At 55.8% G+C, this 26,818-nt stretch overlaps 3 protein-coding genes and 2 non-coding genes across 21 annotated transcripts in view; 4 read left to right on the top strand and 1 right to left on the bottom strand.

Moving 5' to 3' along the window:
- The first annotated feature begins 4,721 nt into the window (after positions 1–4,721).
- On the top strand, positions 4,722–12,574 carry DUS3L (dihydrouridine synthase 3 like). 2 transcript variants are annotated; one of them, XM_019964371.2, is made up of 13 exons: positions 5,290–7,757; positions 8,467–8,755; positions 9,013–9,525; positions 9,885–9,926; positions 10,068–10,220; positions 10,428–10,544; positions 10,714–10,779; positions 10,857–10,967; positions 11,214–11,310; positions 11,459–11,534; positions 11,893–12,081; positions 12,172–12,300; positions 12,422–12,574. In XM_019964371.2, the coding sequence occupies exons 1-13, from the start codon at positions 7,660–7,662 to the stop codon at positions 12,492–12,494; spliced, it is 1,953 nt and encodes a 650-aa protein (XP_019819930.1). In that variant the 5' UTR covers positions 5,290–7,659; the 3' UTR covers positions 12,495–12,574. The 2 variants fall into 2 exon arrangements, with proteins under 2 accessions (XP_070649135.1, XP_019819930.1); XM_070793034.1 differs by lacking the exons at positions 12,172–12,300; positions 12,422–12,574 and having other exon boundaries at positions 4,722–7,757; positions 11,113–11,310; positions 11,893–12,083.
- Positions 12,575–12,715: 141 nt separating this feature from the next.
- PRR22 (proline rich 22) lies at positions 12,716–14,883 on the top strand. Of its 2 annotated transcripts, none has more exons than XM_019964372.2 (3): positions 12,716–13,218; positions 13,317–13,379; positions 13,766–14,883. In XM_019964372.2, exons 1-3 carry the CDS (start codon positions 13,089–13,091, stop codon positions 14,863–14,865), a joined length of 1,293 nt encoding a protein of 430 aa, XP_019819931.2. In that variant the 5' UTR covers positions 12,716–13,088; the 3' UTR covers positions 14,866–14,883. The 2 variants fall into 2 exon arrangements, with proteins under 2 accessions (XP_019819931.2, XP_070649136.1); XM_070793035.1 differs by having other exon boundaries at positions 13,088–13,214.
- Positions 14,884–16,750: 1,867 nt separating this feature from the next.
- LOC139184292 (small nucleolar RNA U2-19) lies at positions 16,751–16,830 on the top strand. Its single transcript, XR_011567881.1, has one exon. It is a non-coding gene; the product is annotated as a small nucleolar RNA U2-19 (small nucleolar RNA).
- Positions 16,831–16,996: 166 nt separating this feature from the next.
- LOC139184291 (small nucleolar RNA U2-30) lies at positions 16,997–17,066 on the top strand. The gene has a single exon (XR_011567880.1). It is a non-coding gene; the product is annotated as a small nucleolar RNA U2-30 (small nucleolar RNA).
- Positions 17,067–18,908: 1,842 nt separating this feature from the next.
- The window catches only part of CATSPERD (cation channel sperm associated auxiliary subunit delta), a 37,144-nt gene continuing 29,234 nt past the window's right edge, over positions 18,909–26,818 (bottom strand). For 13 of the 15 annotated variants that reach the window (XM_070793025.1, XM_019964373.2, XM_019964377.2 and 10 more), the window contains one exon: positions 23,100–25,494. In XM_070793025.1, the coding sequence (XP_070649126.1) occupies positions 24,846–25,494 (649 nt within the window). In that variant the 3' untranslated portion in view covers positions 23,100–24,845. Of the gene's footprint in view, positions 19,228–20,535; positions 20,694–23,099; positions 25,495–26,818 lie in introns of those variants that run through there. The other 2 variants (XM_070793021.1, XM_070793032.1) reach the window with 2 other exon arrangements.

Below are 26,818 nucleotides of genomic sequence, written 5' to 3' on the forward strand. Positions count from 1 at the left end.
GGTTCTCACTCCCGCGGCCTCCCGCGGCCTGATTTCTTGGTGCCTCCTCACTCTGACTCAGGCCGTCTGCATTCCCCTGATTCCAGCTGCCTGGGGTTTGTATGGCTATTAGGTCTTGAGGCCCCCACCCCCACCCCCACCACACAGGCACCCCAGCCATGGGGGTGTGGGGCGCACTGGACGCGCGAGCTGGGTGCAGCCTGGATTCTGAATTTGTCGTGGAAGGAAAAAGGGTGAGTGTGCGTCAGAGCCGGAGCCCCGCAGCTGCCCGATTCCAGTCCAGGATGCAAAGAACAGGGATCTGTGCTTGCCTCTCCGTGCCTCGGTTTCCCCGTCTGTAACACGGGATGTTAGCAGTAGATCCTGCAAGGGTTGCAGTAAGGATTAAATTGGTAAGTATGAGTAACCATGCCACTTGCTGAGCAATGTCCACGCGTCTGCCACTACTGGTGTCGTTAAGGACTCACTCTCAGCGACACACACACACACCCTGGCCGGGAGGGAAGGGTGAGGCACTGACCACCAAACCTTATTCCAGGCAGAGTCACACCCAGCGCCATGCTTGTTCTCACGCATACCCGCACACCCTTCTAGAACAGCGCCATCCCTACACACACACACACACACACACACACACACACACACACACAGAGTTCCCTGTAGAGACACAGACACACGTGCTATTCACGTGCTTAGCAGCCCACTGGCCCTCAGAGCAACCCCAGCGGATCTCCACGGCACGGAGTAGGATTGCTCCTGCACACACGTGTCCACTTGGTGGATTGTTACACATACACACACGCCCTAACCCTCTGACAGTCACACGCAAGGCCGAGCATCGTGTGCCCACTCCACAGCCATGAACGCACAGGAGTCGAGGAGACTCTGTTGTCATGCGTACTCAGGCGCACACGCACACACCGTGCCGGTCCGGGAAGCACAGCCCATCTGCATACCCGTATCCAGACCAGGAGCCCACCCCCACCCCGCCAGCCATCATTAAGCTGTTACCAGCGGCCCCTTGGCCGCCTCCGCTCACGGCACACCGCCTGGACCCCCTCCCTCCCGGCCTAGGCTGGGAGCCATGGGGGCAGGGGCGTACAGACACATGGGGTGCAGGACATACACATGTGCCCACCATGTGGACGCTCGTAAAATGGTTGCCCTGGTAACAGCGACTTGAAAGACCAGGTTCTTCCTCTGGGGTGGGCAGGGGGACAGGGGCGGAGTCGAGGGGCGGGGCCCCCAGGGTGTAGGACTCATGCCCACCTTCCACCACCGTGGGGAGACTCGGTCACGCTCCCCACTTAGAAGGAGACCCCTGCACACTCAGGGACATACACATTGACCCAAACACACACGGAGGAGGCAGCCCCTGTCACACTCAGGCACCCAGAGCCCCGACCCACCTCAAGGCCGGCCCCACGTGATCACACCAGACACAGATGTGACCCCCTCTGACATCAGTGCATGTCACCTCATACAACCCAGCACACTGGCCACTTTCTGTCGCCAACCACAGGCTTTGTCACCCCCTGGACAGGTGGTGACAGACACCCTGTCACACTGGCTGACTCACACAGCAGTGGGAACTGGTGCACACATGACATGCCCCCCCACCTCCGTCAAGGGAGCTGTCTGAGCCGGGCTGCCTGTGAGGCCAAGGGGATTCAGGGGTTGGTTCTATTTGCAGGAAACATGGATATTTACAATGCTTTATTTTTAAACCTTGCTTGTTCCAGACTGGGCTACTGTGGGGCGGGATGGGTGGAACCCAGCCTTGAACCTCCCACGCTAAAAGTCAGCCCGTGGCTAGGGACTGTGGTCTTTCAGTGCACGGATTGGGAGGGTGGTGAAGCTCAGTGAAGAGCAGGGGGCACTCAAAGGCATGTGACCTCTGTGACTGATTTGAGCTGGCTGGCACCAAGGTCAAGGCTGAGGCAGGGGCAGCCAGGCCTAGACACCTGCCCATCGCCACCTCCTCTCCCATGCTTACTGGGAAATTAGTTCTGCTCCTTTACTGACTCCTCCACAGCACATCTCCGCCAGGTAGCTCCAGGTGAGGCCTTCCCTTCCCCAGCGTGCTGTAAGCCCATGGGGCAGTTGTGAAACCTGAGAATCAGAGAGGTCAAGACATCAGCCCCAGGTCACACAGTAAGACAGCAGCTCAACTCTGGGGCTGGATGACTACCAAACATGTAACCACTGTCCCCCACTGCTCCTCCAACCCTGTCCCTTCTGGTCAGAGGGCCCTCTGCACACCCCACCCCCGCCCGATGGTCACTGCTTCCCAAGGGAGTGTTCTGTTCCTGGATAGAGGCTGAGGCAGAGGGTTAGGGAGGCTGGTGGCCATTGGCCAAGACGCAGAGACTTGGCTGGTAGAGAAGTTTCCATCTTAACTCCAGGAGCTGGTCCAGGCCCTGCAGCCCCATGGCTGCATTTCGGGGACCCCTCCAGGGACCAGCCCATGGAGGGTGAGGTGGCCTGGCGCCTTCTGTGTTCTCTGTCCCTCCAGCCACCCCTCCAGTCAGAGCATCCTCACACACTGAGTGTTACTCCATCCCCCCCAATATGCTGGTGGCTGAGCTCGCTGTGCCTCAGTTTTCCCATTTGTGAAATGGTTCCCGTGTTTCTTCAGCACAGGGTTGCTGATGCCCAGCCAAGAAGCTCCCTGAAACCAGGCTCTGGGGCTCTGGATTCATCAAAGTTATCCTCACCCTGAGCTGGACAATGCTGAGGGCAGAGAGAGGCCTCGGCTCCTACCGAGAACACAGCTGGACACCCACTCCTGGCCGAGGGTCAGAGCAAGGGCCCCAGGGACCAGGGAAGGAGCCAGCCGGACTGGCCAGGATGGGGACCCATGAGGCCTGCGGGCGGCAGGAAGGAGCAGGCTGATTCCAGGAGAGGATGATGGAAAAAGCAGGGCCGCCAGCTGTCCCTGCAGGGCCATTTGCAGCCCCAGGTCACAGGTCGAAGGCCCTGTCCCTGGGGGTCCCAGGTCGGCAATGCAGGAAAGCCATCAGGCTGGGGGGCGGGGCAGAGGGCTGGGGAGGCAAAGGGGCCTGGGCCTGGGGTTGGGGGACACCTAAGAGGTGGAGCCAGGGCTGAGAACCTTATGGCAGATCACAGACAACCCACACACACACAAAAGCCACAAATGTGTGGACATTGAGTGTGTATCCACACACACACACACGTACAATAGATACACACGCTCACAGATTCATAAATATGCACATCAAAACACAGACACCCCCCCAAAGTCAGTCATGCTCTGCAGATGTGTGTACACCCTCACTAATGCACACACACACACTCAGATGTGCACGGCAGCCCCAGATGCTAAGGCTCACAGGCACCCCACAGCACACACCTCCCAGCACCCTGGCCCTCACCACCCGCCAGTCTGGCCCTGCCTCCTTGCGTCCTTGGCCCAGGCTGCCCTAATCCTGGTCTCGTGTCCTGAAGCCAGAAGATAAGGGGCAGCTGCAGCCCCAGATAAAGGAGGCGAAAGCCGCAAATCCGGAGCGGCCCGGCGGCAGCGGGCAAAGAGCCCGGGCCACACCTGCCCTGCGCTTCCTCCCTCATCCGACCAGCCAAGAGGGACAGAGAGAGGGCAGGGGAGACAGTGGAGGGAGAGAGAGACAGAGTGGAGGCAGGGCAACCATGGGGGCTGGCAACAACAGCAGAGAGATGGAGACAGATGCAGCGAAAGATGAAGAGAGGGAGAGAGATGGAGAGCCAATATGTGGGGAAAAGAGCGAGGCAGAGAAAGGTATGAGATAGACACACTGAGAGAAGGAAATACAGAAAGAGAAGCAAAAAATGCTAAGCCAGAAACAGGAAGAATAAAAGGAAGGGACGGAGGCAGGGGGAGCCCCAGTGCCTGGGCAGAGTGCCAGCGGCACCTTCCCAGGCCCAACTCCACCCCCTCCTGAGTGCCTCAGTCTCCCTACCTGCTTGGGGGCCCCAGGGCAACCTGCCTCCCTCCTGCTTCCTCAGATCAACCAAGGTCAGGCATTTGTATGACTCAGGCCCAGTTCAGTGTTGCAGGAACATCTTTCTTGGTGTCCCCACACTCTCCAGGCTGGCACCTGGGAAGTCCTCAGCTCCTTGCCACAGCCTCAGTGAGGGTGGGACACCCCACCGGGCCAGAGGAGGTATGCCCCCAGTGCCTCAGTTTCCCTAGCTATGACAAGATACAATCACTCAGCAAGTGTTCAGGGAACCCCTACTGTGTGCCAGGCCTGGTACATGCATGCTGAAGACACAGAGGAGCCGAAGCCGACCCGATACCCACCAGTTCTGGACTTAGTTTAATGAGGGGAAGATCCTCAATGCCTCCCTTTTCTAGAGAAGATGATGCTGAGAACAGAAGAGTGAGTGGGGTACCCAAGGTGACTGGGTGTGGGAAACTGTTACTGGGAGAGGGAACCGAATATCTGAAGCCTGGGAGGTAAGACCAGCTCACGGGAATTCTGGCATTAACTTGGTACTTGAGTTCAGGGAGTGAGGAGGTGAAGAGGCATGAAGCTGGGGAAGGCAGCAGGGGCTGGACTATGCAGAAACCTTGGGGCTATAGTCTAGGACTAGGGAAGTAGGGAGCCAAGGCAGGATTGGGAGCAGGGGAGGGTCATGGTCAGATCTGGGTTTTAGAAAGAGGTGTGGGAGGCTGGGCTATTGGGGGTAGGTTGGGAGATTGAGGCCTGGAAGGGGAGTTGCCGGGAAAGGGGACAGGCTAGAAAGAGACTCTGGAGAGAAAGCAGATTGGACATGGGGACTGACAGGCTGTGGTGGGAGGAGAGGCTGATGCCCAAGGTCTCTGGCTAGGCAATGGGGCAGTCCCCAGACCTGGGACCTCTGCAAGCCATTGATTCAGGTAGAGTTGGGATGAATGTCTGTTTCCTCCACACAAGGTCAGAGACAGGAATAAAGGAGCTAATACATGAAAAGAGCTTAGAACAGAGCCCAATATACAGTAAGTGCTCAATAATTGTGCAGCTACTGGTAAATGATTAGTACTATGCCATTAAAATAATGCAATATTATAACAAAATAATAACAAGCAATTAATAATGTGTCACTTATATTAATACCCATATCATGGTTATTACGGATTCCCTGGCAGCTCAGCTGGTAAAGAATCCGCCTGCGATGCAGGAGACCCTGGTTCAATTCCTGGGTCAGGAAAATAGGGATAGGCTACCCACCCCAGTATTCTTGGGCTTCCCTAGTGGATCAGACAGTAAAGAATTCACCTGCAATGCGGGAGACCCAGGTTTGATCCCTGGGTCAGAAAGATCCCCTAGAGAAGGAAATGGCAACCCAGTCCAGTATTCTTGCCTGGAGAATCCCCATGAACAGGGGTGCCTGGCAGGCTACAGTTCACGCGGTCGCAAAGAGTTGGACATAACTGAGTGACTACGCAGAGCACAGCACATTGTTATTAATTGCCAGTCCACAATCTCCCTTTCTCTCCCTACAGGAAGGCTTTCTGGATCGCCTTACACAGAGAAGGCTCGTTGTCACAGGGCAAATCCAGGAAGCCCTAAGAAGGGTCTTCTTGAAGCCTGAGGCCCAGAGAGGGGAGTCCCATTCCTGAGGTCACCCCCTGTGGGCCTCAGTTCTCCACCTGAACAACTGTTTCCCCAGAGAGATCTGGACGCCTGTGGGACGATGTCCCGGGAAACGATGGTAGAACCTCAGAGGGCAATGGGGCGGGCACCTCAAGAAGAAGTGAGTTCCTGTCCCTGGAGGTGGGTAAGTGGGACAGAGTCTCCCAAGGACTGCTGTGGTTTCTTCCAGAGTCCCTGATTCCAAGTTTTATTTCCAGTTTGTCCTATAGAGGGCGGCAGAGGCCAGAGATGGAAGACAAGCTGCTCCCTGACCCCCATTCCATTTTCCCCCAGGTCTTAGAAAAGCTGGAGTTAAGCCTGTTGCGGCCTCAGGCAAATCCTTTCCCTCCTCTGGCCTCAGTTTGTCCCTCTGTCACTCAAGGAATTCAGTCTCTGTCTCATTTCCTTGTTCCAGGAAAGCTTTGTCAAGGTTAGCGGTAAAATGCACGGGTGGCCAAGAAATTGGTTATTGACATCCTGCACTGTGTTCACATAATTCGAGGCAAATAATAGTGATAAAGAAATAGCAACGTTGGATCCCTGAGTCAGGAAGATCCCCTGGAGGAGGACATGGCAACCCACTCCAGTATTCTTGCCTGGAGAATCCCATGGACAGAGGAGCCTGGCAGGCTACTGTCCATAGGGTCGCAAAGCATTGGACACAACTGAAGTAGCACACAGTAGCAACAATAGTACTCTTTAATGTTTACTGACTGTATTTATTGAGTCTATAATTTCTAAAACTGCTATTTTTATCAGCCCCATTTTTCTGATGAGGAGACTGAGGCACAAAGTTAAGGACAATGTTCTCAGTTGGTCAGCAGAAGTGCTGGGATTCCAAACTGGCAGGCTGAGTCCACAGCCCAGAGGTGCCTGTGCTGCACCAAGGCTCTTCCAGGAACAGGGAGCTTTAGGAGAGTGCAACAGGCAATGGTGGGGACTGTGGAAAATGGGGACTAGATTCTGCTCTCCTTGGGCTGTTTGTTCTCCACTTCCCTGGGATAAAATCCCCAAGCCCTCCCCAAAGCCTAGAGGGCCCTGCATGACCTTCACCTCCCTGTTCTCACCTCCTCCCTCTCTCTCCCTTGCTCACGCAGCTCCAACCACAGAGGGCTCACTGTATGTCTAACACACCAGGCAGGGTCTTGCCTCAGGGCTTTTGTACTAGCTGTTCCCTCAACCTGGAGCACTTTTCCTTCTGATATTCCTGTCTCTCTCACTCATCTCTTGCAAAACCATTAAAATGTCCCCTCAGTGAAAAAGCTTTCCCTGACCATTCTATTAAGAACCGCAACCACCAGAAATGGTTTTTCCACTTCCTCTTCCCTGCTTCATTACCGTCCAATATACAGTATACCTTACTTATGTATTATGTTGACTGTCTTCACCACTTCTATCTAAGCTCCTAAGCATAAGGATTTTTTGGTCTGTTTTATTCACTGCTGTTTTGCTGACTTCCTTGGTGGCTCAGATGGTAAAGCGTCTGTCTACAATGCGGGAGACCCGGGTTCAATCCCTGGGTTGGGAAGATCCCCTGGAAAAAGAAATGGCAATCCACTCCAGTACTTTTGCCTGGAAAATCCCATGGACAGAGGAGCCTGGTAGACTACAGTCCATGGGGTCGCAGAGTCGGACACGACTGAGCGACTTCACTTCACTTCGCTGGCGTCTAGGGTAGCATGTAACACATAGGCATTCAACGAGTTACTCGTTTAAAGAACACCCCAAATAAAAGTAGTAGTGTTTTAAAATTCCATCAGGAAAACAAAATAGTTCTGTAAGCCGACTGTGGCCCGCGGGAAGCCAGTTTGAGAGCCCCAAGAGACTCACTGAACATCTCCGTTTCCCGCAAAGGGATCAGAGGTAGAAAAGGGACCCGAGGCCCCAGCCCCTCCTAGGTTCCGCCCCATTACGTCGATGAGCGTACAATTGCGACACTTGGAGCGACCTGGGCATGCGCACTTCACCAGCAAGACCGGGGAAGACACACACGCGACCCGGAAGGCCTTTCCGCGGCACTCCAAAGCGGGCGTGAGGGGGGCCGATGGCGGAGGGAGCGGCAGTAGTTTCAGCAGAGAGTGATGGTGGTGGTGACCTAGGAACCGTCGAGCCGGAACGGGGAGTGGCGCCCATCAAACTTCAGTGAGTCGCTGGGTCAGGCGCGGCCCGAGCAGTGCTTGCCGGGAGCTGGGGCAGCGGCCCAGCATTGGAAGTTCGCCGGCTCTTGTGTTTCGGCCTTCCGTCCGCTCGCAGGGTCAGCGAGCACCTGAGATCACGCACGTTGGGAACTGTCACATGCACGAAGGGAGACCACGGTGCATGCTGGGGTGGGCGGGGTCTGGGGCGGAGGCCGCAGTGCATGCTGGGGACTGTAGGCCTAGCGTATGGCGGGAATGGTGCAAGAGCACTGTTGGCCAGCCGCCGCACTTACAGGTAGGGACTTGTGTCTGAAGCTAGTGCCGCGGGGCATGCTGGGTCTTGGGGTCGGGGGGTGGGGTGGCTGAAAGGCATGCTGGGAAATGTGGTGGCAGCGGACCCGTTGCAGAGCACGCTGGGACTTGTAGTTTCTTGTAGCCTAAGGTCGCCAGGGATGTTCACATCTGATATTTGTACTTAATTCAGTTCTCCAGTCTGGGCACTGGGGACTCAGGAACAAAACAGATCCTCCCTGCGGCCTTGAAGTGTTCCTCGGCTGGCAGCTGGCTAGTTCTAAGTAGGGAGTACCCCATCAACAGAGGCATGTAAACAGGGGCAAGTGTTCTCAGCCCCTTTCTCTAGCGTTCATGAATCTGAGCTCAAGGCAGGATACTTCTTTTACAAGCCCTCCTTTCTTCTGCCTCTCTGCTGGCAGATACCTCACCACCAAGGAGCAGTTCCACGAATTCTTGGAAGCCAAAGGGCAGGAGAAGCCCAGCCAGGAATCCGAGGCTGTAGACCCTGCTGGCAATGACCTGGCTGAGCCTGAGGCCAAGCGGATCCGACTGGAGGACGGGCAGACAGAGGACGGCCAGGCAGAGGAGGCAGCTGAACCTGGGGAGCAGCTTCAGGCTCAGAAGAGGGCCCGGGGCCAGAACAAGTGCCGGCCTCACGTGAAGCCCACCCACTATGATAAGAACAAGCTCTGCCCCTCTCTGGTCCAGGTGTGCGTCACTGTTACCGAACGTCCCAGATGCCTTGAGTGTGAGCCTGTCTGCCCCCTGTTCAGTCTTCATGACGTTATGATGTATCGTTATTGTTCCCATCTTCCAGGTGAAGAAACTGAGGCTTGGTGAGGTTTCTGCCTTGTCTGAGGACACACAGCCAGGAGGGGAGGGATCTGAGTTTCAGACCTAGGCTGCCCGACTGCCTTCATCAAGGTCTCTCTGTCCTCCCTCATTGCCTCTCTGTTTCCTTGCAGGAATCAGCTGCTAGGTGTTTCTATGGCGACCGCTGCCGCTTCCTGCATGATGTGGGCCACTACCTCGAGACCAAGCCTGCTGACCTTGGCCCCAGCTGTGTGCTCTTCGAAACCTTCGGCAGGTGCCCCTATGGTGTGACCTGCCGCTTTGCCGGGGCGCATCTGGGGCCTGAGGGCCAGAATCTGGTGAGGGAGGGGTTGGTCCAGGCCCCGCCTGTCCGCAACGGCCTGGACAAGGCCCTGCAGCAGCAGCTGCGAAAAAGGAAGATCCACTTCAAGCGTGCAGAGCAGGCTCTGCGCCAGCTGAGCAGGGGCCCGCTGCCAGGCCCCACCCCCGAAGCCACTGTCCCCGAGGGCAGGGAGGCCGAGGGTGCCCCAGGGCAGGACAACTGTGACATCCAGCTGGCCCCCCAGGAACCGGACACCGTTGGCCCTCCCAGTGGCCCTTTAAGGACCTGCGGACCCCTGACAGATGAGGATGTAGTCAGGTTGAGGCCCCATGAGAAGCGGCGGGTATGTGTCATGGGCCCCCTCTGAGGACACTAGCAGCGTTGGGGGCAGACAGAGCTGGACACACTCCCAGCTCCAGAGAGTCCGGGCTCTAACAGAAGGGGGCAGTGGAAAAGGCTTCCTAGAAGGGAGGGCATTGGGACTGGGGCTTTGATGGTTGAGTAGAAGCTCTCTAGCAGAGAAAAGCATGGAGAAAAGAACTTTCCTCTTGGAGGGATTAGGTGACCTGTGCAGAGGTGTGGAGGTGAAAAGGAACCAGACTTACTGGGGCAGGACAAAGCCTGTGGGAAGGCTTGAGGCTTGAGAGGCCTTGAAAGTCAGATTCGTGGGTGGAAATTCAGTGTGCTTTTTTTCCCTTTCAGCTGGACATCAGTGGCAAGCTGTACCTGGCCCCACTTACTACGGTAGGACCCACAGCGGGGTGGGCAGGTGCTGGCAATGTGCTCATCACAGCAGTACCCACTGCTCCCCCTGCCCTGGGGCTTGGGTCCATGTCTGGGGTCCTAGCCTGCCATGCCCTTACGTGTGCATTCCACTGTCCCCAGTGTGGCAACCTGCCCTTCCGCCGGATCTGTAAGCGCTTCGGGGCGGACGTGACCTGCGGGGAGATGGCTGTGTGCACCAACCTGCTGCAGGGCCAGACGTCTGAGTGGGCCCTGCTCAAACGCCACCCCTGCGAGGATATCTTTGGTGTCCAGGTTGGTGGCGCCCCGAGGAAGGGAAGGAGGAGGGGCTCTTGGCTGCCACGTGTCAGGTGCAGGGTCAGGCTCTCCTGGATCACCTCCCAGACCCCCTGCCTCAGCTACTGGCCACGTGCCAGCCTGACGCACCTGGAGGAGCTGATAGCCTCGGCACGGGGCCAGGCAGGACAGCCCCTCACTCTCTGCCCACCCACCCGGCCACAGCTTGAGGGTGCCTTTCCTGACACCATGACCAAATGTGCCGAGCTGCTGAACCGCACCATCGAGGTGGATTTCGTGGACATCAATGTCGGCTGCCCCATTGACCTCGTGTTCAAGAAGGTACCCAACATTCAGCTGAGTGGGTGAGGGTGGAGTTGCTCGGAATCTGTGGGGGCCTCTGTGCCTTGCTTTCTGCATCCGGACAAGGAAGGCAGTGGTAGGGTGGGAGCTGGCATCAGGCCCAGCCAGGGCCCGGCCTTCCTGAGCTCCAGCCACCTGTCTCTCCCAGGGCGGGGGCTGTGCCCTCATGAACCGCTTGGCCAAGTTCCAGCAGATCGTCCGTGGTATGAACCAGGTACTGCTCAAGATGACCACCCAGAGCCCTCACCAACCGACCCCAGGCCCTGCTGCCGACCACTCCCATTCCCACAGGTGCTGGACGTGCCGCTGACCGTGAAGCTCCGCACAGGCGTCCAGGAGCGTGTGAATCTGGCTCACCGGCTGTTGCCCGATCTGCGGGACTGGGGGGCAGCTCTGGTCACGGTGGGTCTTGGGGCGCAGTGGGCATCAGGGCCCCGAGGCACTTCCCTTTCTAACTATCCCTCCCTCCCGTCTCCTCTCCTGGTCTCTGGCTCGCCCTCCATCTCTTGTCTCCGTCTGTCCGTCTCTCTGTCTCTCTCTCTCTCAGTCCGTCTCTCCCGGGTTCTCTGGGTCTCTTTCTCTCTCTCTCTATGGTCCTCTGCTTCCCCGGCCCCTCCTTCCCTCCCCACACGGCCGCCTCTCCTCCAGCTCCATGGCCGCTCGCGGGAGCAGCGCTACACCAAGCTGGCCGACTGGCAGTACATCGAGCAGTGCGTGGCAGCAGCCCGCCCCATGCCCCTTTTCGGTGGGTCCCCACAGGTCACACACCCAGGCCCACCCCTCACCTGGGCCCCTCCCTGCCCCGATGGGGGGCTCCCGGCTGGCGAGAACTCCTCATGCCCTGGGACCCCTGCCTGACGTGGCTCCCTGAGACCCCGGCCTCTGTCCCTCAGGGAATGGAGACGTCTTGTCCTACGAAGATGCCAACCGGGCCCTGCAGACTGGTGTCGCGGGGGTCATGATCGCGCGGTGCGTGTGCCTCGGGCTGCAGCTGTGGCCTTAGTGTCATAGCGTGGAACTCTCAGGCTTTTTTTTTTTTTTAATTTGGCTGTGTCGGGTCTTAATTGCAGCATGTGGGACCTTTGATCTTTATTATAGGATGTGGGATTTTTAGTTGGAGCATGTTGGGTGTAGTTCCCTGACTAGGGATGAAACCCAGATCCCCTGCATTGGGAGCATGGAGTCTTAGCCACTGGACCACAAGCAAAGTCCCAAATTTTTTGGCTTTGAGCGTTGTGTGAGTGTGGCTGGGAGGCCGGGGACCGTGGTGTTGGGGGCCGGGGTTTCCCCAGCGGCCCACTGACTGCTGCCTGCCGCCCACCTCCAGTGGCGCCCTGCTCAAGCCGTGGCTGTTCACGGAGATCAAGGAGCAGAGGCACTGGGACATCTCGTCATCCGAGCGCCTGGACATCCTGCGGGACTTCACGCATTACGGCCTGGAGCACTGGGGCTCGGACACACAGGGCGTCGAGAAGACGCGCCGCTTCCTCCTTGAGTGGCTCTCCTTCCTGTGCAGGTGGGATGGGGCGGCGGGGCGGTGGGGTGGGGCAGGCACAGTGTGTGGGGAGCCCCAGCCCAACCTCATTCCCGCCACCCTCGCCCACAGGTACGTGCCCGTGGGCCTGCTGGAGCGGCTCCCGCAGCGGATCAACGAGCGGCCGCCCTACTACCTGGGCCGCGACTACCTGGAAACGCTCATGGCCAGCCAGAAGGCAGCCGACTGGATTCGCATCAGGTGCCCAGGAACTGAGGCCCTGGGGGACAGGGGGATAGACGACCTGGTGGGTCTGGGGTGAGCTGGACTGGGGGCTGCCCCGCACCAGGCCTGACCCCGGCTGCCTGCCTCCCTCCCACAGTGAGATGCTGCTGGGACCTGTCCCGCCCAACTTCGTCTTCCTGCCCAAGCACAAGGCCAATGCCTACAAGTAGCCACAGGGGCCGGAGGGGCATCTGAGTACCCAGAGAGCCCCCTAAAGCATGAGAAGACAATAAATTTTATTCTTCTAAAACTCAGGCCTTTCTGTGACCCTAATGCTGCCCTTGGCCCTCTGCCATCCCCACCCCCAGCCCCGCCTCACCCCTTCACTCATTCACCAGCCCTGTGCTGGCCACTGCTGGTTCCCAAAAGGCCTTGACAACAAAGAAGGCATCAGAGCCCATGAGATGGGGCCTCATCCTACCTGAGTGTGGATCAGGGTGGGCTGCCTGGAGGAAGGGGCCTCAGAGCTGACGGGCAAGCCATGCTGGCAGAGGTGGAAGGCAGCAGACCTCACCCAAGGTCCACCATACCCTCTGTGATGCCCGTCTCTGGCTCCCTTGGTTTCCTGGTCCACCCCTGCCCACTCCCCACTCCGCCATTACCCGGAACCTCGACTGGTGGGCGGGCCACAGCCTGGAACCCGCTGCCCGGAGTAACCGGACAAACAGAACTCCACAGGACTCTGAGCCTGTTCTCTGGGTGGGCCACCTGTGCTCCCCACCTGCTGCCCTCCTGGCCCACCTGGGTCAGGCCCCCGCCTCCCTATGCAGCACCCCAAACCCTTCTACGCACCCACAGCTCCCCAAGAAGGCTTCAGTCCCCAGGGCCTGGATGCCACTGATGGGCTGGACAGCCAGCCCACTCCCACCTGCACAGAGCCTCTGTCCGCTGTGGGTATGAGTCGGTGGCGGAGGGCGTGGCCATGGGGGCAGGGACTGGGGCTCTGTCCGCCAACCTCAGGACCCCACCTGCCTGCCTGCTTTTGTCCACAGGTTCCTCCAACCTGTACCACCCCCCAACCCCGGAGAAGGAGGTGTTCCCAACCCCTCCAGCAGGTACTGGCCTCCCGCCAACCCTTGAGGACTGGGGAGTGGGCGGGGCCATCCCGTCCCCACCCCTAACCCTAGATGGCTTCCCACTCCAAAGCAAGGCCAGTGTCCCTCATCCCCTCGAGGGGGCCTTGACAGTAAGGCAGGCCTATGACTCCTGTCCCTCAGTCAGTCCCCAAAGCCAGGTCTGTGTCTCCAGTCCCCCATCCCCCCTGATGAGCCCCCAAAGCACATCCTGGGTCCCCAGACTGGTAGATAAACCCCCAGAGGCAAAGCCTATGTCCTCATCCCCCAAATGGACCCCAGGGTTGGTCCGTGTCCTGTGTCCCCCTGATGTGCCCCCCAGGCAGGTCCCAGGACCATCCCTCTGAGGGCCACCCTCCTGGCCACAGGTTTCCAGATGGCGCCCTGCGGGTGCTTCTTTGACCCCCGCATCTACCGAATCGAGTGGGCTGCCACCGACTTCGGCCAGTCATCCCTGTACAAGCTGGTGGCCGTGGGCGATGGGGGGCCAGCTGGGGCCCCCACCTCGCCAGGCACTTACCTCCTGGAGCCCCAGCACTACCTCAAGGCCCCGGTGCCACCCCCACCGCCCCCACCATACCCCCACTACCAGCCACCGCCCCCTGGGGGCCCCCAGTACCTCCTGCCGTACTTCCCGCCTGAGGGGCCGGGGCCCGAGACCGTGGGCTTCATGGGGGACGGGGGGCCACCCGCCTTCGTGGAGCTGCCCCGGCCCTTGATCAAGGAGGGCCTGGCACCACCACCACCCCCCAAGGAGAGCAAGCTGCCCCCGCTGCTCATCACGCTGCCCGCCGAGACCGCACTGCCCCCAGGCACCTATAGCCACCTCAAGGGCCGCCTGAGCCAACTGCATGGGCCCGGGGAGCCCTTGACCTTCCCAGTCAAGGAGCCGCCCCCCAGCCCGCTGTACCCACCGGTCTCCACTGAACCCAAGGCAGCCGATGCCGAGGTGGCCCCACTGGGGGCGGGCGAGGCCAGGACCCCGGAGGTGGCCCGGGCCTTCGCGCTGCCCGAGAAGGTGCTGCTGGAGGATGCAATGAAGCTCTTCGACTGCCTGCCGGGCAGTGCCGAGCCCGAAGGGGCCCCACGCAAGCCCCTGGGGCCTGGGCCAGCCCTGCCCGACAGCGGGGGCGGCGGTGACGACTCCTCTGGTGACATCCGCTCGCTGCACCTGCCAGACGAGCTGCTGTCCTTCGACTATAGTGTGCCCGAGATCCTGGACACTGTCTCCAACGTGGACTACTTCTTCAACTTTAAGGCACTGGACGAGGAGCCGCTGCCCCGTCCGGGGCCCCCTGCCGCCAACACCACAGCCTCTGCCCCCAGGGCCGAGCCCCCTGGCAAGAGGAAGGCGGGCAGTTCCACCACCAAGAAGGGGCGGCAGGGCAGCAAGGGCAAGCAGGCCACGGGTCCCACGACTGCTGCCTCCTCAGGGCCCCGGCAGGACCTGGGAGCCACCCCCCATTAAAGCGGATTTGACCTCTCAGTGCTGTGTCCGCCCAGTGGCATCAGGGCCATCCCCACATCCTCCCTGTTGTACAGTGGGCCCCAGGCCACGGGGTGAGGCCCTGCAGAACCCCGAGGGTGCTGGACTTACAGAGCAGAGTGGGGGAGCCCTAGATTCAGATTTGGGATTCTAAATCTAGCCATAGAGAATCCACGTCAGCCGGCACTTTGGAGAGGTGGGAACTGCAAGAATTTCACTTCTGTGTTTGGGAAAGTCAGGGCTGCCCAGAGATGAGCAGGGACTGGCCTGGAGACACAGCAAATGCGGGAGTTAGGGAGTGGCCTGCATATCCCGGACCATCCCTCTGAAGCACACTATGGGTAGGAGGGGGGAAGGCCTTAGAGAGGCCTGCGGGCTGGGCTCAGCCTCTACCTACCTGGCAGGGCAGGTGTCGCCAATGGTGAAGGGGCAGGCCCCCACCCATGTTCATGCAGACAGCTGGGGTGTGGAGGTAGGTGCTGGTTGGAGGAGCGGCACCTGAGGCCTGAGGGTGGGGGCTGGGCAGGGATGCAGGAGATGGTGCCCGCCTGGTACACGGGTGGCTGAGAACAGGCCCGCATGTGATGGGGCGTGCAGAGTGCACCTGCAGCCCAGGTGAGGCCCGAGGCCTGGGTGGGCGTGCCTGTTCCAAGATGGGCAGGGGGCTGCGTCCCCTCATTGGACCCAGCTGCGCGTGGTAGGCACGGGGAGCCTGGGATTTCAGTTCTCACACCTGTTCCCTCCTGCCTGGGCTCCTCCCGCTGCATCTACATGGCTCCCACCCCTGTGGGTCCCAGGCCAGGCTCTCTTCAGCCCTTCCCACTGGAGAGTCTGGAGCAGCTGCTGTCCATACCCTCCCCTGAAATACTCAAGGTGACCCTGAAGGGGGTGACGTGCAAGGCGGTAAGGAGAGTTGGGGGCTTCCCTAGTGGCTCAGTGGTAAAGAATCTACCTGTCAATGCAGAAAACAAGTATTTGACCCTGGGTCGGCAAGATCCCCTAGAGACGGAAATGGCAACCCACTCCTGTGTTCTTGTCTGGAGAATCCCATGGACAGAGGAGGGTGGCGGGCTACAGTCCACGGGGTTCCAAAAGAGTCAGACACGACTTAGCAAGAAAACAAACAAGGAGAGATGGAGCACACCTCTGGAGTGGGCCAGCCCTGCCTGCTTCCCTCCCCTGCAGGAGTAAGGGTCCAGGTTCAGGGCTGCGTCTCAGGGGCTTTCACTCTTGGACTCTGCTGGGAAGCTGGGGGGCTTGACTGGGATCCAGGAGATGTCGGGGTGGGGGATGCCATGTGCTGGCACCACATCTCAAGCCTACAGGGCTCGTCTCCCTGAAGCCTGTTTCAAGGCTCAGGGAGGCGGGGGCAGCCCTAAGTCTGCACCTGCACTTACTGACTCTCCTCTGAATGGGACATGGGCCGAGAGAAGCCAGGAGCTCACTTCCCTCACCTCCCTTGGAGCCCTCCTCCCTGCAGCCATGTTAACGGGTGTTTTTGAGATGCACATGAAGTGCCCCCAGTGACGGGGAGCCCCTGGCAAACAAGGTGGATGCGAGGGGAGGAGCTTGGTTTTCTGTAAGATTAATGTGGACTGAGGATCGTGAAGCATGGCATCCCATCTCATGACCCCCTCCATCAGGCCTGGAGGGTGGATGGGACAGAGCAACTCAGCCCCTGATGGTGGGACAAAATGACTAGCTTGAACCTGGGCCCATGTCAGTGAAAATACCGAGTCCTAACCACTGGACTGCAAGGGAAGTCCCCGTATTAGGCAATTTAAATGACCATGGCATGGAGGGGGTGCTTCCCTGGGAGTGGTTAAGACTCCAAGCTTCTTCTCTGAGATCTGCTCTTACTGAAGTGGATCAGTGATGAAAGTAGCCAAATCTGAGCATCAGAAGACCACCCAGTGTATCTGATGCATGATCTCTGTAGTTCTGAGAAGCAAAAGAATAATTTAAAATAAGGGGTATGAAGGGGTGTGTGTGTGTGTGTGTGTGTGTGTGTGTGTGTGTGTGTGTGTGTAGGTGACTGGATAATTAAGGGGCTTATTGGTGGGTAAGTGAGAGTTGGTTGTGGGTGTGCTTGTATGAAAGGCTGATCAGTTCTGACCAATGATGAAGATTTTACTGCAGAACTTTATATAACTATGAAGGTTTCTACACTTGATCTGAGCTCAGAAAAAAAAAAAAAAAGACTTCAAGCTTCCACTGCAGGGGGCATGGGTTTGATCCCTGGTCAGGTGACTATTAGGGCTTCCCTGGTAGGGCAGCTGGTAAAGAATCCACCTGCAATGCAGGAGATCCTGGTTCGATTCCTGGGTCAGGAAAATGACCTGGAGAAAGAATAGGCTACCCACTCCAGTATTCATGGGCTTCCCTGGTGGTTCAGACAGTAAAGAATCTGCCTGCAATGTGGGAGACCTGGGGTCGACCCCTGGGTTGAGAAGATCCCCTGGAGGAGGGCATGGCAACCCACTCCAGTATTCTTGCCTAGAGAATCCAGGACAGAGGAGCCTGGCGGGCTATAGTCTATGAGGTGGCAGAGAGTCACACATGACTGATCAACTAAGCACAGCACACACCACAGGGAACTGTTAATAAGATCCCACAGGCCTCCAGCCATGGCCCAAAACAAACAGAAAGCAAGTAAATGACCATGGGATGTGTTCTTTTAACCTAAGAGTGATCAAAAAAGTTACAGAGAAAATTTTCAGTAGAATGAGACGGTGTCCTGCACCATCTGGAATTTGAAGGATGTGTGGGAGAGGGAAGCCCGCTGAACGGAGGGACAGACTGATCCAACATACATATACACCTATGTGTACAGTGCATATGTACATGTATACATGCCCATATATGTATCCACGTGTGCACATTTATATGCTTGTATGTGTGTACTTGTAGATAGGTGTGTTATTTACATCTGTGTTCACATGTATTTATCCATACATGTACACATGTGTAATTGTATTATACACACACTTGTGTGACACATCACCCACATATATATGCATGTGTTTACATGAATGTGTATCATACATGTACACACATGTATGTATATTGCAGATATACATCACACACGTGTGCACTATCCACACAATATCCACACATACACAATATGCATGCACACACATGCACATTATCTACACACATGTATGTGAATGCCTTGCTGCTGCTGCTACTGCTAAGTCGTTCAGTTGTGTCCAACTCTGTGCAACCCCATAGACGGCAGCCAACCAGGCTCCCCATCCCTGGGATTCTCCAGGCAAAAACACTGGAGTGGGTTGCCATTTCCTTCTCCAATGCATAGAAGTGAAAACTGAAAGTGAAGTCGCTCAGTCGTGTCTGACTCTTTGCGACCCCATGGACTGCAGCCCACCAGGCTCCTCCATCCATGGGATTTTCCAGGCAAGAGCACTGGAGTGGGTGCCACTGCCTTCTCCGATGTGTATGCCTTACCCATGCTATGTACATGTGTGTACATCTCTCTGCATATATATATATGCACACCATCTGTACCTATATGTATGCCTAACCCATGTACATATAAAGTATGTACTATGCTTCCAAATCTTACTCATGGACATCCCACAAGTCTACGTGTGTTCATTTGTATATACGTCAGGGTTTATCAACAGAGATGGACTCTCGGGTCTCATCCTTCTCTAACAGAACTTATCATGTGTCTGATATATCTCAGGGGCTGGCAGATGAGCGCACCACATGCCTGGGTGAGCTCATTTCTCCAAGCTCCTGTTCACTAGTTTTTTTTTTTTTTTTGGCCATGCTGAATGGCTTGTGGGATCTTAGTTCCCAAACCAGGGATCAAACCCCTGCAGCGTGAAGTCCCAACCACTGGACCAGCAGGAAGTCCCCACCAAGCTCCTGTTCACTAGGACTTGGGCTGTCCCCCTTATCCTTATATCCTTACACATGTAGGTGCTATAGTTAAGAGGGACTCTGATGCCAGGATGTCCAGGGAGGCTGATGGGTGTAGAAAAACCACAAAACGCGAGTGATACATGCTGCCACTAGCTATTTTCATAAACCCTTTACAACAACTCTGCCCTCTCCCTGGCATTCCCACCCTCCACAGGTGCTCAGCACCTGCCCCAGAGACATGCACAAGACTTCCTGCATCTTTGGTACAGTCTGACCCAGAAGCCGTTCCCCTCGAGGCCCTGCTCGGTGTGCAGCAGCTGGGGGATCATGTAAGCCAGCCAAACGGACAGCAAGGTGGCCGCCGTGAGCAGGACAATGGTGATCTCCGGCGGGAAGATGGACAGTGGGAAGGCCCCGTAGACGTAGACGCTGAAGGTGGTCTCCAGGCGACAGTAGCTGCGAGGGGTGGGTGGGTGGAGTCTGTGGGGCACCGCCTTCAGGGGCCCCGCCCTTCACCCCAGCAAGCTTTTTTGTTTTGGCAGCTCTGCTCAGCTCGTGGGATCTTAATTCTCCAACCAGGGATTGAACCCGGGCCCTCCGCCGTGAAAGCAAGGAACCCTAACCACTGGACTGCCAGGGAATTCCCCAGCAAAGATTTTAAACCCCACAGGAATGACAGCTGGGCCTGGAATGGTTACTCGGGACACTGAGTTCCATTCATACCCACTTCTCTCTCCTCTGATCTGTCATCCTCTTTGTATTTTGCAGAGGTCACATTTTTCCCCAGGGCCCCTGTGGTCCCCTGCTCTTGGGACAAGGGGTCTCCCCTCCATGCCCAGGCTATCTTGGGGGTGGGGCAGAAGAGGCCAAGAAACTGTTCATCACACAGAGGGGGTGTGACGGGGGCCACAGCATCCCTGAAGTGGGGGTAGCAGGATGGAGGGAAGGGCACCCAGGAAAGGGGACCCAGGGGGCGAGTAGCCAGGGAAACTGCAGGAGGCAGGTGGGGGGAGGGGAGGGGCTGAGGCTCCCAGGCAGGCCCCTTCCCCCCACTGGGTGCCCCCAGGGTTTCCCCAGCCTTCCACCCCTGACGTCCCAGAGGTGGTCTGGTCTGGGGCCCCTAGGGAAGGCAGGGTCCCCCCAAGCTTTTGAGGGTGGCTTTTGTGTCCATCTGGAGGGGAAATGTGATGGGGGAAAGAATGCCGCCCACGTTCCCCCTCCCAGTGGGAGATGCTCACGATTTGATCCAGCACAGTGGTGAATATTACTACTACTCAGCTCTTAGGGTAGAGGTGGGGTGCCTGGGAGGCCAGGCCCATAACCTGGGTCAGTTTCCATGGCATTAATACTCTGGCCAGTGCTGATTTCAAGTTACCAGTGGGAAGTCCGCCGGCTTGCAGACTCCCTGAATATCTGAGGGTTAGTGCTTGGGAGCCTGTCTGTGCCCACCAGTGAGACATAGCCATGGGGGTGACTCTGATTCCACAGGGTAGGGATAGGGGTGCTGCTGGGCATTGTTATTCCCCTTAGGGCCTGCCGTGGTCTCTGAATAAAGATTTACTTAGCCAGTGAACAAATGCCATCCACGACTTAAAGTATCACTCTTCCCGGGGATGGTCTGAGCTGTTGGGGGATTCAGGTTTATCCAGGACCTGCCTAAGGGTGGCAGAAAGTGGGCCCCACACACGTGTGGGACCTGCCCTGGAAGCGCCAGCTGTCTCCCCAGAGGCCCCCGGTGCACAGCGACTCCCCTCATCCACTCACCTGTAGGATGGATCCACGATAGAAATGAAGAAGATGTAGATGCCATTTCTTTGGTCGAAAACAACCTTGTTCTCTGTTTGGCCTCCCAAGATCTGATATGGGACGTCAGGCCATCTCAAGGGTTCATGGTAGTTGGGGTCATGGCAGCTTATGTAATTCTGGGGAGGAGGACAAAGGTGTGCTCGCTGGCCCTGGGGGTTGGGGAGGACTGTGGAAGCCCTCCGACACACCCCATGGCACACTGCCATCTGCCAGCATCTGTGGCTGTGAATCTAGGGCCAGGTGCCCGCTGGGCAGGCCAGCCAATTTGTGAGTGTGGATCCGTCTTCCAGCCCTCCTCCTTCCTGGTCTGCCCAAGCTTGAGGTGGGCTGCAGGCATAGTAACTCCTCTCCCCAGGGTCCCCTGCAGCTCTGAGTCTGGGGGTGAGTCTGATACATGTGCTCTTGGTGTTTGTTATGAGCTGGGTTGAATTCCTCCCCAAATCATATGGGGAAGTTCTAACCCTCAGGGCCTTGGGCAGTGTCCTTATTTGGAGATGAGGTCTTTTAAAAAATTAATTTATCTATTAATTTTTGGCTATGCTGGGTCTTCATTGCCCCTTGGGCTTTTCTCTAGTTTAGGAGAGCAGGGGCTACTCTTTAATTGCGGTACAAGGGCTTCTCATTGTAGTGGCCTCTCTTGTTGTGAAACTTGGGCTCTAGAGCACACAGGCTTCAGTAGGTCTAGCTCGTGGGCTCAGTAGTTGCAGCTCCTGGGCTTTAGAGCACAGGTTTAGTAGCCGTGGGACGCACGGGCAGAGCAACTAAACCCGCACGTGGCAACCACTGAAGTCCATGTGCCTTAGAACCCATGTTCTGTAACAAAAGACGCCACTGTGATGAGAAGCCCATGCACTGAATGTGTGAATCCCCAACCCTATTCATGTTGATGCACCATCCCCTAGTGGGATAGTATTTGGAGGTGGGGCATTGGAAAGAGATTTGATGAGGTCCTGAGGGTAAGGCCCCTATAAAGGGATTGTTTCTTTTGTAAGAATTGACACCAGAGAACTAAAGCAAGGTCTCAAAGAGATACTTGCACTCCTGAGTTCACAGCAGCACCATTCACAATAGCCAAAAGGTGGAAGCAAACCAAATGTCCATGGACAGATGATGGATAAACAAAGTGCGGCTCATACACACTAATAGAGTATTGTAGGAGTTTCTGACACCCTCTACAACATGGATGAACTGTGAGGACGTGATGCTCAGTGAAATAAGCCAGACACACAAGGTCAAATACCATCTGATCCCACCCATGTGAGACCCCCTAGAGGAGTCAGATCCTTAGAGACAGGAGGTAGATAGTGAGGGTCAGGTGCCAGGGGGAGGGGACAGGAGTCAGTGTTTCATAGGGACAGAGTTTCAGTTTGGGAAGAAGAGAAAGTTCTGGAGATGATGGTGGGGATGGTTGCAGGACAATGTGAATGTGCTTAATGCCACTGAGCTGTGCACTTAAAAATATTTAAAATGGTCAATTTTATGTTATGTATAAGTAAGTGTTAGTCACTCAGTCGTATCCGACTCTTTGCAACCCCATGGACTGCAGCCCACCTGGCTCCTCTGTCCATGTATGTTTGACCACAGTTAAAACAAAATTTTTAAATTATTTTAAAAATTTATTTGGCTGTGCCTGCTGTTAGTTGGCAGAGAAGGCGATGGCACCCCACTCCAGTACTCTTGCCTGGAAAATCCCATGGATGGAGGAGCCTGGTGGGCTGCAGTCCATGGGGTCGCTAAGAGTTGGACACGACTGAGTGACTTCACTTTCACTTTTCACTTTCATGCATTGGAGAAGGAAATGGCAACCCACTCTGGTGTTCCTGCCTGGAGAATCCCAGGGATGGGGAGCCTGGCGGGCTGCCGTCTGTGGGGTTGCACAGAGTCGGACACGACTGAAGCGACTTAGCAGCAGCAGCTGTTAGTTGGGGCTTCCCAGGTGGCGCTAGTGGTAAAGAACCCAGCTGCCAATGCAGGAGACCCTAGAAACACGGGTTGATCCCTGGGTGGGGAAGATTCCCTGCAGGATGGCATGGCAACCCACTCCACTAAGGTACGAAGGATCTGGTGACATGACCAGGGATTGAACCCCAGCCCCCTGCATTGGGAGCTTGTAATCTTAACCACTGGACCACCAGGGAAGTGCCTAACAATTAAGAAAAAATTTAAAAAATCTTTTGAGAGTAAAAGGGAAAAAAAAAAGCTGGATCACATAAAACCTATGTGAAATTTAATAAGGAGGACAGCTGCTTAGCCTAAAGACTCATTATTATTATTATTTTTTATAGCTAGCTGCACCCCATGGTTTGGCTAAGTAGCTACATAACTGCCCATCTAATGATCATGCTGGAAATGCAGGCATTGCCGCTGTATCTTGATAGAAAAACCCTCGGGGTTCTACAAAATCGCCCACCAGGGCTGATGGGAAAAAAGCAACTGGACAGTCTCTTAAAGGAATGTGTGCCACTTTGAATGAGACGGCTAATAAAAAATGTAAACACCAGCACAGTCAGAAAACAATAAAGTTACATGTGTGTGGCTTGTACTTTTTAAAGAAATGGTCAGAGAGGTGGTGCTTGGGTAACATCTGGAAGGCACAAAACGCCCAAGTTGTGAGTTGTACTTTTTACATTAAAAAAAAAATTCATTATAGGTTATGCGAAAGATTAAAAAAAAAACACCCAATGTCACCAACCAAATAAATTCTCAAACTCACTGGACGGAATGGGGAGTGAGGAAGGGTGAGGCTGCTGGCTCTGAAAACAAATAAAAATTTAAGGAGCCCGGGGTCGGTGCGGGAACCGGCTTCGGATGCGGGTAGCGCGCGCGCCCTGCTGGTGACGTGGCAGCATTGCACTGTGTTCGCGCCCTTGGTGTTGAGAGGCGGATGGCGCTGGAAACTACTGCGCACAAGCTCCCCTTCCGCACCAGGACCAAATCGACGTGTTCCTTTCATTATCACCAGAGCCCTCTTTGTCAGTCGTGTACCAACGCGCGTAATAGAAACAATCGCTGAGCAGAACCGTAAATATAATCAGCCCCTTACATAATGGGCATTTGGATGGTTTCAGAGTTTTGTACGTCATCAGCAGTGTGCTCCATGAACGCCTTGGTCCTGACATCTCTGATCGTCTGGTCATTCCCTTGGTAGAGGTTCCCAAAGGGTTTGTGCATCTTACATTACCAGCATCCAACACCCCAGCTATTCAGGGACTAAATGTTGTGTCAACCAACTAGAGGTCATCTGCTGAACTGTACTCCCAAAGGTGATGAATTAGGAGGCGGGGCCTTTGGGAGGCAGCAGGTCATAGTGGTGGAGTACTCCTGAAGGAGATTTTGTCGTTCAGTCACTAAGTCGTGTCCCATTCTTTGGAACCCCATGGACTGCAGCAAGCCAGGTTCCTCTGTCCTTCATTATCTTCCGGACTTTGCTCAAATGCATGTCCATTGAGTGGTGATGCTGTCTAACCATCTCAGCCTCTGTCACCTCCTTCTCCTTTTGCCTTCAATCTTTCCCAGCATCAGGGTCTTTTCCAATGAGTTGGCTCTTCGCATCAGGTGGCCAAAGGATTGGAGCTTCAGCAACAGTCCTTCCAATGAATATTCAGGGTTCATTTCCTTTGGGATTGACTGGTTTGATCTCCTTGCTGTCCAAGGGACTCTCAAAAGTCTTCTTCAACACCACAGTTCGAAAGCACTAATTCTTTGGCCCTCAGCCTTCCATATGGTCCAAATGTCACATTTGTACATGACTACTGGAAAGACCATAGCTTTGACTATACTGACCTTTGTCGGCAAAGTTATGTCTCTGCTTTTTAATACACTAAGTTTGTCACAGCTTTACTTCCAGTGAGCAAGTGTCTTTTTAATTTCACCACTGTAATCACTGTCTTAGTGATTTTGGAGCCCAAGAAAATAAGATCTGTCACTGCTTTCACTTCTTCCCCTTCTATTTGCCATGAAGTGATGGGACCGGATGCCATGATCTTAGTGTTTTGAATGCTGAGTTTCAAGCCAGCTTTTTCACTCTCCTCTTTCACCCTCATCAAGAGGCTCTTTAGTTTCTCTTCACTTTCTGCCATCAGAGTGGTATCATCTGCCTATCTGACGTTGTTGATATTTTTCCCAGCAATTTTGGTTCCAGTTTGTGATTCATCCAGCCTGACATTTCATATGATGTACTCTGCATTTAAGTTAAATAGGTGGGGTGACAATATACAGCCTTGTCGTACTCCTTTCCCAATTTTGAACCAGTCAGTTGTTCTGTGTCCTTATAAAGGGACCTGGGCCTGGAGCAGGAAATGGCAACCCACTCCAGTATTCTTTCCCGGAGAATCCCAGGCCCATAGGAGCCCTGGGGGTGGGGGGTGGGGGTGGGGCGGGGCGGGAGGCGGGCGGCAGCGTGGCCACAGTCCACGTGGTTGCAGAGTTGGACAGGACTGAACACGTACCTGGGCGCAAACGCATCTGGAAGAGCTTCCCCACCCCTTCTGCTCTATGAGGACACAGGAGGCGTCACCCATGAACCAGACCCCAAATCTGCTGGCGCCTTGATATTGAACTTCAACCTCCAAGATCCGTGAGAAACCCATGCTGCTCTTAAAAGCCCCTGGGGTCTCTGGTGTTCGGTTAGCAGCAGCCTGAACAGGTCGAGCCGGCTCCCAGCACACACTGCGCAGGACCGGAAGTCGCCTTCCCAGGCGTGCCCTGGGACTATTCAAGAGCGCAGGCCTTACCTCACGGTCCCAGGAGAAGGGCGCTGTGTCGCCAGCCATCTTGGTGATGGTGGTCCAGTTCTGTGGCTGGGCACTGCAGCCTGCCGTGCTGGCCGTCAGGGAGTACGTGTAGGTGAACAGCCCGTTCATCTCCAGCAGGACATACTCGGCCTCCACCACCTCCTGAAACTTGCCTTCGCGCCACCTGGGACAAGGCACGTACAGGCGAGGCTGTGGGAGGCCAGGGGGCCCAGCTATGCTGGGCTGGTGAAACCATCTCGTCTGGGGGCGGACGCCTTCTCCCACCACCACCCCAAAGCTGACGCCTCTGGGACATTCAACCCTGATTCCCAGTGGCAGGTAGGGACAGCGGGCACTGACCGGGTGAGGGTAAGGTGGGAGAGCGGGTGTCGATTTAATTCTGGCACCTGCAGATATTCTAGGGTGATGAATTAGAGTTGTTCTAAATCCTTAATTTTGAGAGAATTCCCTGATGGTCCAGTGGTCAGGGCTCTGAGCTTCTACTGCTGGGGACCCAGGTTTGAGTCCTGGTTGGGGAACTAAGATCCTGCAAGCTGTGCAGCCAAGCCCCATGCCCCCCCCCGCCCCCAATTCTTATTTTTGAATGCACATTTGTCTCCTGCCAGGCTGGGGCTTACACCCTCCTCTGATGGGAAAGTTGAGTGTTAATCGCCTCAATCATGTCCAACTTTTTTCGAACCTATGTACTGTAGCCCGCCAGGCTCCTCTATCCATGGAATTCTCCAGGCAAGAATCCTGGAGTGGGTTGCCATGCCCTCCTCCAGGAGATCTTCCGGACCCAGGGATCAAACCCAAGCCTGTGCAGTGGAAGTGCTGGAAGTATGGAGTCTTAACCCCTGGACCACCAAAGAAGTCCCTCCGGAGATGCTCTAATGAACCTAAATGTTTCCACGTGTTTGAGGGTCCCACCATCATTCAGTTCAGTTCAGTCGCTCAGTCGTGTCTGACTCTGAGACCCCATGAACCGCAGCACGCCAGGCCTCCCTGTCCATCACCAACTTCCATCATTCAGTTGTCAACAATTTAGTTCAATGATCCTCAGTGGGGGCAGGTTGGGGGTAGGATCAGATCAAAGAAGACAGAATCCATGGAAGGGGCCAGAGTGAGTGCACCTAAAAGGTGCCCCCCCAAATTCCTATGTGAAGTCCTAACCCCCCAAAATGTGACTATATTTGGAATTGGAAGCTTTAATGAGGTGATCGAGATGGAGCAAAGTCCTAAGGGTAGGCCCTGGTGCCATGGGAAGAGGTTGAGACACCGCAAGACACCTTGATCTTGGACTTCCAGCCTCTAGGACTGTGAGAAAGTCAGTGCCCGTGTGTGCCCCCACTACCACGCCCACAAGCCAGTCCAGTCCCTGGTGTGTTTTGTTAAAGCCACCGAGTTAAGACAGGGAAGGGGAAAGGTATCCAAGCGGGGAGCTGCGGAGGTAAAAAGGGTGAGGATGCAGCCTGGGCAGAGGGGTGGGGAGGATGGTGGGGGATTGG

This window comes from Bos indicus, chromosome 7, assembly GCF_029378745.1.
Source record: "Bos indicus isolate NIAB-ARS_2022 breed Sahiwal x Tharparkar chromosome 7, NIAB-ARS_B.indTharparkar_mat_pri_1.0, whole genome shotgun sequence".
NCBI lineage: Eukaryota > Metazoa > Chordata > Mammalia > Artiodactyla > Bovidae > Bos > Bos indicus.